Source organism: Genypterus blacodes, unplaced genomic scaffold (assembly GCF_046128005.1).
Source record: "Genypterus blacodes isolate CSIRO-AG114 ecotype Tasmania unplaced genomic scaffold, CSIRO-AGI_Gbla_v1 ptg000032l_1, whole genome shotgun sequence".
NCBI classification, from domain to species: domain Eukaryota; kingdom Metazoa; phylum Chordata; class Actinopteri; order Ophidiiformes; family Ophidiidae; genus Genypterus; species Genypterus blacodes.
The window spans coordinates 8,516,155-8,529,705 of record NW_027466845.1 but is presented as its reverse complement, the minus strand read 5'-3'; the positions used below and the strand labels follow the sequence as shown (position 1 = coordinate 8,529,705).

Here is a 13,551-nt window from a genome sequence, read left to right as displayed (position 1 = left end):
TCAAACTCCTTAAGCTCTAATAAACTGAATGGCACCCGCTGCACATTTCCTTTGGTGATGTCTTGCTTTTAAGTGATTGACAACACAGTGTCTTCTTCCTCTCCTCCCTCAGCTCTCTCGTGGAATCGGGCCCTGCTCTCCAGACAGCCTGTTCCCCAGAGAGTCGTCCTGCCCCAGCCCAAAGAGCACTCCCCGGGACAGCTTCAACTCCTGCCACTCCCCAGAGGCAGAGGACGCTACTGACTTGGTAGGAGTAGTAGCAGAAGAAGAAGAAGACTTCACACACACATTCTCTCTCTTTTCTTGACTTACAAGGTTGCAAAGCATGTCTGAATTTCTTGTTTTATCTCTGTCACCTCTGCAGGACTCACTGTCCCCTACAACAGTCAGCAGTCCCTCTTCCTCTCGCCTTGTGGCAGACATCATCGGAGCTGAGGATGACTATTTTGATTCGGACCAGGAGCAGGTATTGGTACTGATGATTCTTTGTAATATTACTTACAGTTGTTTGTTACCAAATATTTTTTACATACATCACATGTTCATGTCATCTTCAGTCATATGTGACGTCAAGTGTTATGCCCAATGTGTTGCAGTCAAACGGCCAGTGTAGCACCTTCCAAAGCATCGAGCAGTTGAAGTCGCGGCCTGCCCACCTCGCAGCCTTTCTGCACCACGTCATCTCTCAATTTGACCCCGCTCCCGTGGTAACACACCCTTTTGTGATTTATGTCCTAATTTCCACGATTTTCACAGTGACCATGTTACCGTTGCTCCCCTCAGAGGCCGTACAGAGAACTGTTCTTCTTCTGTCCTCAGCTGTGCTACCTCTATGCTGACCTGTACAAGCATACCAACTCCAAAGAGACCAGACGGGTGTTTATGGACCTCCACACGTTCTTCATTGACCGTAGCGCAGTAAGCACACTATTTTGTTTAGGGAGAGCTTTTTGGAGTGAGCCAATGTGAAATAAGACACCTGATCGAAAATGCTCACTTTTTTCTTTCTTCTCTCTCGCAGAATTTAAAAGTAGCTGTTCCCGAGGCTGTCTCTGCCGATCTAGGTAAGCACGTCAAACTCATTTAGCTTCAATTGTTTGCGTGTCCAGGATCAGTTTGGTGCTGGCTATGGTTTTTGTTGATCATCCCCCGTAAGTTAACCACTCAACCTCTTGCGTATGTGTTTGCAGACCGACGGCGGACAGAGCTGATCCCAGAGGAGATACACAGGCAGCACGTTCAGACACTGCAGGACTCTTTACTCGCCGATATCCACAAAAACCTGGAGGATTTCAGGTAATTTGTCAAACTCATGATGCTAAATAAAGTTAGTTACTCGCACAGCCTTCTGGTTAGTATTACCAACTTGATCACAGTACACTTTACGTCTTTGTACCTGTAGGCAGAAGCGCAGTATGGGCTTAACGGTGGCTGATGTGGAGTTGGCCAGGCTGGACCAAGAACGAGTTAGAGACCGCGTCGCTCTGGAGCGAGAACGCTCGTACGCAGAGAACATCATCGGCAAGATAGAGGACGTCCTGTGAGTATCGGACACAGAAACAGAAATACTCTGAACGTAAAGCTCCTCATGAACAAAGGGAATGACTATTTTCATATTTGTTTTGTTGACAGATTAACAACTCAGACCACAGAGGAAGAGAAATGGTAAGCACACTGATGTCGCATTGTAACCATCGGTGCATTATATTTCCCTTACAGTCTCCGGTAACACTCACAATGATTTTGTATTAGTATGGTCATTTAAATACATTTTGCATCTGCACCTCATCTTCTCTACTCGTTTTAACAGTTGAAACAAAGTCCAAATGGAGCGTCTTTTAATTACACAAAATGTCTAATTTATGCAGGATGTTTACATTAAATAATGCAGAAGTGTGACTGATTGAAACAGACTTGTGTGAGATGCCATATGGTAACCTAGCCTACACCAGATGGTTTTTGCAGGAAAGCATATGGCACAGATCACCCTATGGACACTGTTCTGTTTGCGTGGTTACAGTTTAGAGAGGAGCAGTGGAATCAAAGTGATGTGTCTGTTTGTGTGGTTGTCTTGTAGCACTACTATACAGTTTGTCATGTACACCTACATGAAGCAACTTGGGGTGAGGGTGAAGGAGCCACGCATGCTGGAGCCCAAACGGGTTAGAATCAACTTCCTACCCAAGATCAAGGTACGGGTATGCGTCTTTCCTTTTTTGCCCTCTGTGTCTTCTCTTTTGGCCTCCTTCACCCATCTGACACTTTTTGTCTTTCCCTATTCTCAATGACGTTGCAGAAAAGCATCAAAACAGATAAGGAGGGCGAGGAAAAGGTGAAGAAACCTCGATTTCCCAGCATCCTTGGACCTCAGCGTCGGCCGAGTCGCATTGAAGCGGCATCAGGTGAGTCACAAGTGCTGATATTATGTTTCTTCTAAAGCCATGTCGACTTAAAATATGTCAGTCAGTGCTCAACGTGTGTTCCTTTTATGATTCAGCGGCTAAGGCGCTGGACGGACGGCCCCGGCCTCAGAAGCAGCTGTCTCAGCCGACGCTGGGGACGAGCGAGCACGCAGAAGCCGGTCGCCTGAGAGGCAGCCAGTCGAGCGAGGGCCCCGAACTCACACACTCCATGTCCGTCACCTCCTCACCCCCCAACAGCGCCAACTACAGCTCAGACTCCGGCAGAGACGCCGATACGGGTCAGCCGCCGCCACCGCTAAGCCGAGAAATTTCCACTCGAAAAGGAATGGTGTCTAACGTCCCTGCTCGTCTTACAGCTGGTACCCCGACCTCGGGCCCCTCCAGGCTGAGCGACGGTGTCCAGTGCGACCCTCTGGATGGCTTGTCGTACGCCACTCCGCACTTTGACCTCTACGCCCTGGACCAACTACAAGAGGATGAGAGAGAAAGTGACAGGTACACTCAGAGACAAGTTAACAGTTCTGCATCTGAGCTCCAAGCACATTTATTTACATATTACTGATTTTCTTTTTTAGAGTCCACGAGGGGACGCCAAAGGCCATAAGAAGGTGAGTGAACTGATCCGTTACATTTTTCTAATTATACAAATAAGAACCTCTTTGGGAGTTCAGCCAGGTAAAGAGCTTGGGTTTGTTTTCTAGGCTTGATGGTCTGATCAGCGCAGACGTCCAGAGCGAGGACGACCAGGGAACAGACTCGGAACACGACCCCCCGAACTGGCAGCAGCTGGTGGGGCGAGAGGTCCTGGCAGGTCTCAGGCCTCACGAAATCAAGAGGCAGGAGGTCATCAACGGTGAGGACGCACGCGGCTCTCACTGTTTAACGTGCAAAACACCGTCTTTACGTTTTCCCTCCTCAACCAAGCTGAGGCGCCTGCTTAATTTGACGTGGATGTGTCTGCGTGTGTGTCTGCAGAGCTCTTTTACACAGAGCGTGCACATGTGCGAATGCTGAGGGCTTTAGACCACGTGTTCTACCAGAAGCTCTCCAAGGAGGCCATCCTACCTGCGGCTGACATCAAGAACATCTTCACCAACCTGGAGGAGATTCTGCTTCTGCATGGTACATTGGTGCATTTCTGAACACACACACACACTCAGATATACTTGCTGAATGCCTGATTGTGCTTCTGCTTGACTTTCAGCTTCGATACTGGAGCAAATGGCAGCCGTCCGTAAGAGAAACGAGTCGTCTGTAATTGATCAGATAGGAGACGACTTGCTCTCGTGGGTGAGTACAAACGTTTTCCTCTAATGAAACTATTCCAAGATGACTGATGTGGCAGATAAAAGTGATGTAATTGAACTGTTGCTTGGGAATAAAACACACACATTGCCTGTGTTGTTTGTGTGGCACACACGGTGGAGAAGGGATCACTGATGATTACTGGCTTATTATTTGTAATCTCATGAAAGCTGAAAGCCCACAACACAGCAAGTTAAACACGAGCAGCAGCTGAAGCTAAGCGTATAAAGATGGGAGTCCGATCCTCAGTAAGTGCTTATGTCAGACGGCGCCCTAGATCTGGCTGACAGCTCAGCATCTTGCTCTCGTGTGTGTGTGATGGTGTGTGTTAGATAAGGGTTAGCCACATATCAGCTGGCAGCCATGTGTAAAATGTCTCTACAGGGGCAGAAGCAGGCTCTATGTTCCCTTAAGGCTCTACCATTGATCTAGTCTACTTTAAACTCAAGCTGTATTTACTACCAGGACATGAGCCCGAGTCCCTCTTGGGAGTATCCACTCATCTCCCAGATTCAATTGTAGACATTTCCATGGCAACTGACCCAGATTGTCTGACGGGCCCGACCGACTCTCTCTGTTGCTTTGTCTCGGGCTGTGTGGTTACAGTTCAGCGGCGGGCAGGAGGAGAAGATCAAGCAGGCGGTGGGGACGTTCTGCAGTAACCAACCGTTTGCCCTGGAGATCATCAAGACCAGGCAGAAGAAGGACTCGCGCTTCACTTCCTTCATCCAGGTAAAGTGTCTAGCTCCTGCATTATTCGTCGGAGTTGCACTAAAGATTGCGTAACATGAGGAGGAAATTGTTGCTGCAGCTTTCAGAGTTAAAACGAAACAAACGCACTTTTTTTACGCCTTCTTGCTATAAATGTAGATGTGGCTAAGTGATCCTCCAGGGATGCATTAGCGCCTCCACGTATATAAAAGATGAGCCTTAATATTATTATGCTGCAGCCTTCATCTTAAACCTCTTTAATGTTCTCGACAAGAACAATGCTGAGGGTGAAATGTCCTGCCAGCTGCTTTTATGTTGAAAAGCTGGCCTGCTACTTTTTAAGCAGTCTGGAATTGAATTTAAAGCGGCGTTATGCCTTTTATGTTCATTTACTTTATTTATTCTGTCTCTTTTATCCTCTCCCTAAGAGTTGAATGGAAGAGACGACACAAATAAAGCTGGTAATCTATCGCAGACGTCTCTGCTGGCAGAGGCGGTAATTTCTACTCAAATATTTATTAGAACAAAAAAAACAGTAGTTACTGCCAAATACATTTGAGTTCATCAAAATGATTTGCTGGCGTATTTTGTTGATGTATTAAAAGTCAAGGGTTGGCACAAATTATATGGGGATTTATTTGTTGGTGAGTGTTTACTTGTACTTGCAGTGGCTGCAGTCGAGCAGGGTGGTCTGGAGGCAGCAGCAGTGTGTTTAGTCGCAAAGCCAGGGGAAACACTTTTATTATGATTAATCTTACTGTAATAATCTACAGTTGGCTCTTTGGCTCAGTACTTAATCTCTCATTTGAATGTATCCTCACTGTGGTGTGTATGGAACATCTTTATGGTTCATCAGCAGAGGTTGAGTCAGTTTGTCTGGTATGTCCAATAAATGAGTCGTAGTGATGTATCTATGCCAATCTGTGTGATCAGGGAATAAAGGTGAAACGCCTCCCTTAACTAAGACTCCAGCGACACCCGAAGAAGCTCAGAGTCACCTTGTTGGCTCCATAAAAGCTGTGTTTTGTCCGTTGGTCAGCTGCTTAAATGTGCTGCCCTCTCTGTGTTTCACCGTCTGGCAGGAAGCGCAGAGTAACCGAATGTGCCGACGACTCCAGCTGAAGGACATCATCCCCGTGGAGATGCAGAGGCTCACCAAGTACCCTCTGCTGCTCGACAACATCGCCAAGTACACAGGTGCTGCCATGTTTCCTCACCGACAGTTTCTTACCGAGTCCATATGTTGATCACATTAACCTCCTGGATTGATTGATTGAACCATCAAACCTGAGCTCTCAATGGGATCACGGCATCTGCAGGTGGAGCCACAGGACAGATTCATGCTCTCATGCAAATATTCCACTCACAGCACGTTCAGGCCACCCTGCTCCGGCATCGATTGCCCTCGGTGATAAATAATTTATCGGATCGATGACTCCATTTGTTACAGGGACAGAACCTGTGATCTGCTTTGTACCCGTTCACCGTGACGTGCGGCCCTTTCAATGTTCTCACTCGACTACTGATTCTCACTTCTCTTCAGTTGGCCATTTCGGCAAGATACTGGGGTGTTGCTACGGGTGTTGCTATGGGTGTCACCTACCCAAGCTGTACAGCCAATGGTGTATGACGCAGGACCTCCGGTGTTTATAATCGTTTTCTAGACAGGAAATGAATCGTCATCATACTAAGTTTTACCGCCTGGCTGCAAAAAGTGACACGTAGCCCTCTTCAGCAGGGCCGAGGTGCTTTGTCCTGCCTTTGTCTCCTGCCAGCCTCAGTTTAATGACATCATAGGAGGGCATTAACTCCATATTGATATTAATTCGCTGTAATTGCATGTAACCACAAGAAAGTTGCATGACTAATACTTCTGTCGCAGTTCTTAATCTAAATGTATAATAATTCAGGCGATGAATGGAAATTGCCTCTTTGGGCTCGAAAGGAAAAAATGCTGAAAATGAGCCAAAAGGAAAGAAGTTTCTGTGTGGCGGCGTGCCAAGAGACTCAGTGAATTATAGAGACAAATGGAGAGATTATAATTGTAATGCACATTTTCTACAATGGCCCTCCTCCATTATTTGGTCCATCACTTGAGCCTTGGCCTGCGTTTTTTGTCTCGCACACAGAGAATGCACTAATGATAAAGTATAACCAGCTATTATGGGATCACACACACACACACTGGTTCATCATAATCTGTGAGAATAATGGGAGTGTTAATGAAACGGAGGAAATATCAATTTATGGGGCGGCCTCCTGCAGCAGGGGAAGGGGCTTCATGTCTCACTGGGTGTGTTTGTGCTGCGGTGCAGATAACACGGTGGAGAAGGACAAGGTGAAGCACGCCGGCGACTGCTGCAGGAAGATCCTCAACCACGTCAACCAGGCCGTGAAGGAGTCGGAGGACAAGCAGGTATGATGTGTGGCGTTTGTTCCGGGCAGCTCCTCCCCTTCACAGAGCGCTCACTCTGCCTCTTTCTCTGCTCTCCTTCCAGAGGCTGGAGGACTACCAGAGAAGACTGGACCTCTCCTCTTTAAAGCAGACGGACAACGCCATGATCGCCGAGCTAAAGGTGACGGATCCATGCCTCATTTATAAAAGCTCCCTCACTTTTTGATCAATATCCTTTGTAAATCGTCCAGCCGTGTTTTTTTACGACCTCAGTTCGATCTGTGTCGTGTTCTTCCTCCATCAGAACCTGGATCTGACCAAACGGACGATGGTGCACGAGGGGCCGCTGTCCTGGAAAGTGAACAAGGACAAGACTATCGGTTTGTAATCAGCACACAAGTGATGTTGCTATCATTTATGTGTTCAGTCCCTCTGAGACTCTGCGGTGAACACAACCATCCGTTCTGTCCTCTCTCTCTCTCTCAGAGTTGTACACACTCCTGCTCGAGGACATCCTGGTCTTGCTGCAGAAACAGGACGAGCGTCTCATCCTCAAGTGCCACAGCAAGAACCTGTCGGGCACGGCGGACACCAAACATATCTTCAGCCCCATCATCAAACTCAACACGGTCCTGGTCCGCTCGGTGGCCACAGGTTAGTTACAGCAAATTCCCCACACACCAGGAGTGAAATCCATCCTTCTGATCCACACGGGATGTATGGCTAAACAATCGCCTCGGCAATTGATGTCTGATCAAATTAAGATGTAACAGAAGAAGCACTCAGACTCTGAGCTTACACACCCGGCGGGTACACGGCCGAACAAAGGTATCGGGAAGCTTTGTGTGTGTAGGGCAAAATACTGATTAACAACATTACTCCCAACTCTCTCCTGCCAGACAACAAGTCCTTCTTCGTCCTTTCCATGTCGGAAAACGGAGCCCAGATCTACGAGCTGATGGCACCGACGGTCTCGGATCAGAGAACGTGAGTCCAAATACCTTTTTAGCACCTTTCGTCTTAATTGAATCATTTCAGCAGCGTCTCAGTTGTTAAGTAACTCGCCGTTTCCTCGCACAGGTGGCAGAGTCTGATCACCCAAAGAGCCGACGCCATGAAAGTCAAACCTCACAGCGTCATTCCATTACCTCAGACTGAGTACGTTCGCTGTGTCGTCTGTAACATTTTTGTGAAAGCGGCGATTCTGTTTTGAAGCCTGTTGCTAACGTACGTCGTCATGTGTGCTTATGTGTCAGCGGGGAGAGAGACGGCGTGGAGAACATCACAACAGGTGTGTCCAAGCCCAGCAGAGACCCAGACCGCACATCCACAGGCAGCACCCAGTCCACAGGTGACCAGAGCTTCCTCATGTCATGCAAACATACACACACACGTCGTCTGACACGCATTAACCTGCTGCTGTACATTCACCTCCTCAGACAAAGAGAGCAGTCCGGCCACGAGAAGTGTGACGCAGAGTTCCGTGCCAGCTAACAATTCGTTTGAGGGCGTGAAGGCGGCGGAAGAGGAGGAAGAAGGATTTGTGGACCCGGAGCTTCCTTACCAGACGCCTGAGGATGTGAGAGAGGGAGACTCCTTCTGCCTGTTTCCATCCAGGGCCGACGAAGCACTGAAGACATGTAAGTCCACAGAGGAAACCACTTCACACTTAATACTTGACAAAGCATATTTCACATAAAAGACAGCACACATGAACTCTTTCCTCCTCCCTGTGGGCTCAGTGGCGGCGTTGAAGCAGGTGTTGGTGACCCAGCTGATGTCCCAGGAGGCCAGCGAGCGCACCCAGCGCTCCTCGGGGGCCCGTCTCCTCAGGACCACCTCCTTGAGGACGCCCGTGGACAGCCGCGCGCGTGTGATGGTCCACAACGGTTCGGAGAAGAACAGTGCCCAGACGGAGGACCTGGCTCAGGACCTGGGCTCCGGAGATACCGGCTTCTTCGACTCTCCAGAAGACTACGGTGAGACCGCTCGATGTGAAGAGTCGGAATCGATGCACTTTTTGATTATATTTTGTGAAATGCCAGGGATGAGAGGTTGTACTTGGTTGAAGTTGACACGCTGCAGCACTAAAGAGCTTCTCTGACCCCCTCAGCAGGGTATCTGGTCCTGGAGGGCTACGGGGGCCCGGGGGAGAGCAGCACGGACGACGACATCCTAGCGTCGACCACGGGGAAACAGCTGAGCACTTCGCAGGGCTGCGCCGCCGACTCCGGCATCAACTTGAGGTTTTCATCCACGTCGCAAGCCGGCAGCCTCTCCTCCTTCAGCAGACAGGTCCTGTCCCACCTCAGAAACCTCCAGGCCAACCTCAGCTATCTGAAGGTATGTCACACACTCGCGCACACATGGGTGCACACTGATCTTCTCAAACACTCCCCTGACCTGACATTGATTTGTTTTCGTTTTTGCAGGAGGTCGAAGCCAAGTATAATAATCTAATACGCCAAAGGCCAGAGAGGTCAGCAGCAGATACGGATGGAAACAAAGGTAGATGATTGATCCATCGTCTCTTTCCTGTCCTGCGTCTGTCCAGATTTCTAATCCCAACGTTTCCATTCCCTCTCTCCACAGATAAGAGATAGTGGAAGCCGGCGCCAAGGCGTTTTGGCTCCGGTCCCAAAGAGGAAGTACTGACTCTGAGTCTGTTCACATTTCTCCTCGTGTCCTGGACTTTGTGGACGTCCCCGTAAGCTTGTCCTCCTCACTGCTGAGCCCCCTCCCCCCCCCCATCCCACCCTCCCTCCCATCGCCCGTCACGAGAGAGCGAGAGACTTGAGGCATGAGCCGGAAAAAACGTTTAGGAGGGAGGCGGAGACGCCGCTCCCCCTCCGTCAGCACAAGGCAATCAGGGAAATGGGATTGCCCTGCCCCCTTAAAGCCCCGCCCCTTCTTCCGTCTCTAACACCCCAATCCCCGTTTCTCCCTGACCACCCTTGCGAGAAAGAACTTATACCAAAATGTACAAAGCTGTGTTTAGAATATATATATATGAAACACGAAACGAGAAAAGGAAAATTTTAAGATAATGTATTAAGAATTTTTTTTTTTTTTATCCCAAGATGTATTTATTTTCTTTCTTTTCGTTTTTAAAAAAAAGTGTTTCCCACATTTGCTTGCATGCTTTTGACCGTGATGTTATTTTTTGTTTTTTGTTTATTTTTTCTGGCTGCTCCTCCTGTAGCTTCAAACACACCGTGGGGAGTCGTGTGTGCGCCGAGTGCGCACGCCGGCTTACATAGCCCGGCTCGCCCCGAAGAGCAGCAACATGTTCAGACTGAGAGAGAGACAAAGAGAGAGAGAGAGGGACGCCCACGTGTTCAACTCTAGAATCGCGTTCAAAAGTCCAGAATTTTCAGATAAAATTCCAGGTGTGTCGTTAACTAGAATGAAGAGTCGGAAGGCTCTGATCTGGTCCTGTTGCATTTCCTTGCTCTCCTTCCCCCCTCTTCCTCCTCTTCCTCCTGCTTCACCTCTTCTTTGTGTGTACTTGTCTCCCCCCCTCTTCTCTTTCCCTGTGATCACACTTCCAGGTGTCGTCCGCTTCCTCCCCGCAGTCCAGTGGCTTTTCATGCGTATTTCTCCTCCTCTTCCTCTTCCTCCCACACTCTCTGTATGTCGTGCTTCCTCATCTGCCGCGGGGCTTTTCCCTCGCCCGGCCCCTCCCTCTTCTTCACAGTCAGGAGAGGGGGGGGGCTCTTTAACCACGTCGGCCACCGACAGAAACGCTGCTTTCCTCCGCCGCTGTCGGCAGCGCTGATCTGGACCGCCTGATACTCTAATACTGTCATGAAGTTCAACATATACTGTACAATGATCAAAGTTGTAAGGTAATGCATAACTTTAATAAATAAATGGTGCCATGACACACTGCAAAAGGAACACCGAGCTTGTCTTTGTGTGTGTGCGCTGACCTCCACGTGTCTTGAGATGAGACACACTTGTTTGTGAACAATGACGCCATGATGGGAACTCGTTTGGTGGAAGTACGTCTGAGCGTTTGGTCACAGTAAAGTTTTAACACTTCGTTGTGACAAATCCACCATTTTTCCATCAATCGATGCACAACAATTTATTTTCTTTTTCTTTTGCTTGAACGTGGCTTAGAGTTAGCTTTAACTAGTCGCTCCCTTGTAGTAATTGTCTGAATTTCTTGTGCTCGTATCATATCCTGACAGTAGGGGGCGCCAGAGACGCCTGTTTGTTTTTCCCACAGAGCATTCTACATTGAATGCTCTGAGGAAATGTCTTCTAAAATACATGTTTATTACAGTTACACACAATCCTACACAATAAGTTCTTTTCATACACATTCCTGACTTTTTGATATCTTGATCTTTGTTATCATAATGTTGACTTACTAGCAACGGTGTGTGTGTGTGTGTGTGTGTGTGTGTGTGTTTTCCTTTGCCAATCACACCCCTGCCTAAATCAACCCAACTGAAGTGAAATTTAAGTGACAGTTTTGATATTTGGATGAATGTTATCAGAGCTGACTTCAGCATATGGTCTGTAATTCTTACCATGACACATCAGGTGCTTGATTATGTCATCATCTTTGACAATTTGAAAAAGCCAGGGACAGTCAGAAACATTTATGGCCCGTGTTAAAGTTGAGATAAACGTATTGATGGAAACTGGCTTGATAAGCTTGTTTTCCCTCCGTGTTTACCTCTGGATAAGTGCAGCTGTTAATGCAGATTTGGTTTGGCATCATCATTGACAGAGACTTATCCAGAGCGAAAACTGGGATTAAATCAGACTTTAACAAACAAATAGAAACTTTAATGTAGAGCCCTCTGGCCTTCTCGTCCGCTCTGTGTGTGACTCGGCATTGGACTCTTCAGATGGTTGACAGATTTATGCGAGCAACCACATTTGAGTGACAAATATGAAATGTTAAATGTCTCCAACTGAAGGAGCAAGACGAACAAACGGACAGCGCAGACGTTTTTTATTGGAATTTTCTTTTTGACCTTAACAGACTGATGTCGCTCGCAGACATATGACAACTTTTAAATGTCAAAGGGAGTGAATGATTTCCAGAGGTTCTGATGACCGTCACCACCAGCAGGGGGCAAACTTTCTCTATCCAAGAGGCGACAGAGGCTGTGAGGAGCACAGACCCACCCCGAAACCTGCAGTGACATCAGTGTTTGAAATAAGCAGCAAGGCTCTGAGGCAACTTATTGATTTTTGCAGATGGATCAGGAATCTGTCTGACAAATAAATGGACCAGGAAATATGCGGTTTCCCTGTGTAATGGCACAACGTGACAGTCAACAGGATGCCACAGTGAAGAAGAGGTTGGCTGTAGCTGCGTTTGTCACGGTTCCCCAGTACCTGTAGTGGCGGAGTCAGGTCGCTGTTGTGCCTGGCAGTGATTTCTTTGCGATGCATCAGAGTGGAACGCAAGAAAGACTCAGACTACCTTCTCATCTCTGCCTGAATGACATGCTGTCTCTCTCTCTCTCTCTCTGACTGTGGGCCTGCTGCAGAGAGAGAAAGAGAGTTGAAGCAAAAGGAGGGTGTAATAGAATGTGTGTCAGTTGTAATAGAAAGGAAGGAGCGGGGGGGGGGGGGGGGGGGGGGGGTGGCGTGCGATGAAAGACACAGAGGAGACAGAAGAGATGGTAATTGATTGTCTCTCCTCCACGCTGTCACTGAGCTAATTGGAGTGACTAAGACCAAAGAGGAGGAGCGGCGTCACGTCATTAGGACGACGCAGAAGCTCGGCTGCTAACAGAATATGCACTTGATTCCTCTTCATTTTACACACAGGTTGAGTTGAGGCGTCTTACTTGTTGCTGAGGATTGTGGGAAATTGTCTCGAGGCTTAAATCCTGTAGGAGGAAGCTTGATTGAAGTCACGTGTTGATTTTTATCAGCAGACTCTTCAGTTAAGATAGGAGACTTCATAACACACACCATGCATGCCCACACACACACATATGGATGTATGATCCCCAAAGACTTTGTTTCTCATCAATATACAAATGCTTCTATTACCGTCCTCATGTTTGACGCACTTTTCTAAGAGTCTGAGTGTCATCAAATCGCAACACATGGTGGAGTGTCGGCACACAGAATCAGCCACAGAATCGGGCCTCGTTCCTATTCTGTGCATGCGTGTCATTGCGCAGGTTCGGCGGAGCGCAGAGTTCATCAATATTCATCCGTCTGCACGCCGCAGAATGCAGAAACACACACGCGCGCGATGGCTCCTGTACGCGGTCAATCATCGGGTTAATCAGCGAGATCCTTTCAGGTCAAACAGGAGATAAGTCAACAAAACGATTTGTCATACTCCCCTTTTATTTCTGCATAGATTTCCCTTCGCAGAGTCGCAGACGGGCTCATTTTCTATCTGATCTTTCACTGCTCGACGCTTTTGAAAGACTGTAGTGGAAGGAAACGACGGAACGCATCCAGATCTGAGAGCTTCTGCTTAACATGTCTGCTGGTAATCAGGTTATGGGCGTCATGATCAATCAGAGACAGAGACAGATCAGGCATCACGACACCGCCGCTCCAATTACAACCCGTGTCCCAACCGGGGACCCCTGACCTCCCGGCATCGACCCTCCTTTCCTCTCCATCGAAGCAGAAGCCAATATCTGATGGGTGACACCGCAGATCGATGCTCTCTCTACAGGCTGATTAATCCGTGTAGCCTCTGAGGAACGATCGGCGTCCCAC

At 48.2% G+C, this 13,551-nt stretch overlaps 1 protein-coding gene across 3 annotated transcripts in view; it reads left to right on the top strand.

Moving 5' to 3' along the window:
* Positions 1–10,730, top strand: part of arhgef12a (Rho guanine nucleotide exchange factor (GEF) 12a) — a 30,620-nt gene extending 19,890 nt beyond the window's left edge. For 2 of the 3 annotated variants that reach the window (XM_076146008.1, XM_076146005.1), the window contains 30 exons: positions 113–247; positions 365–466; positions 597–707; positions 820–918; positions 1,022–1,064; positions 1,191–1,296; positions 1,403–1,540; positions 1,633–1,665; positions 2,078–2,192; positions 2,297–2,402; positions 2,498–2,701; positions 2,780–2,918; positions 2,999–3,031; positions 3,125–3,276; positions 3,399–3,545; positions 3,628–3,713; positions 4,335–4,460; positions 5,522–5,636; positions 6,755–6,855; positions 6,938–7,015; positions 7,139–7,214; positions 7,321–7,488; positions 7,734–7,821; positions 7,915–7,992; positions 8,091–8,185; positions 8,274–8,474; positions 8,577–8,813; positions 8,948–9,177; positions 9,267–9,342; positions 9,427–10,730. In XM_076146008.1, the coding sequence (XP_076002123.1) occupies positions 113–247; positions 365–466; positions 597–707; positions 820–918; positions 1,022–1,064; positions 1,191–1,296; positions 1,403–1,540; positions 1,633–1,665; positions 2,078–2,192; positions 2,297–2,402; positions 2,498–2,701; positions 2,780–2,918; positions 2,999–3,031; positions 3,125–3,276; positions 3,399–3,545; positions 3,628–3,713; positions 4,335–4,460; positions 5,522–5,636; positions 6,755–6,855; positions 6,938–7,015; positions 7,139–7,214; positions 7,321–7,488; positions 7,734–7,821; positions 7,915–7,992; positions 8,091–8,185; positions 8,274–8,474; positions 8,577–8,813; positions 8,948–9,177; positions 9,267–9,342; positions 9,427–9,437 (3,429 nt within the window). In that variant the 3' untranslated portion in view covers positions 9,438–10,730. The remainder of the gene's footprint in view (positions 1–112; positions 248–364; positions 467–596; positions 708–819; positions 919–1,021; positions 1,065–1,190; positions 1,297–1,402; positions 1,541–1,632; positions 1,666–2,077; positions 2,193–2,296; positions 2,403–2,497; positions 2,702–2,779; positions 2,919–2,998; positions 3,032–3,124; positions 3,277–3,398; positions 3,546–3,627; positions 3,714–4,334; positions 4,461–5,521; positions 5,637–6,754; positions 6,856–6,937; positions 7,016–7,138; positions 7,215–7,320; positions 7,489–7,733; positions 7,822–7,914; positions 7,993–8,090; positions 8,186–8,273; positions 8,475–8,576; positions 8,814–8,947; positions 9,178–9,266; positions 9,343–9,426) is intronic. The other variant, XM_076146006.1, reaches the window with a different exon arrangement.
* The last annotated feature ends 2,821 nt before the right edge of the window (positions 10,731–13,551 follow it).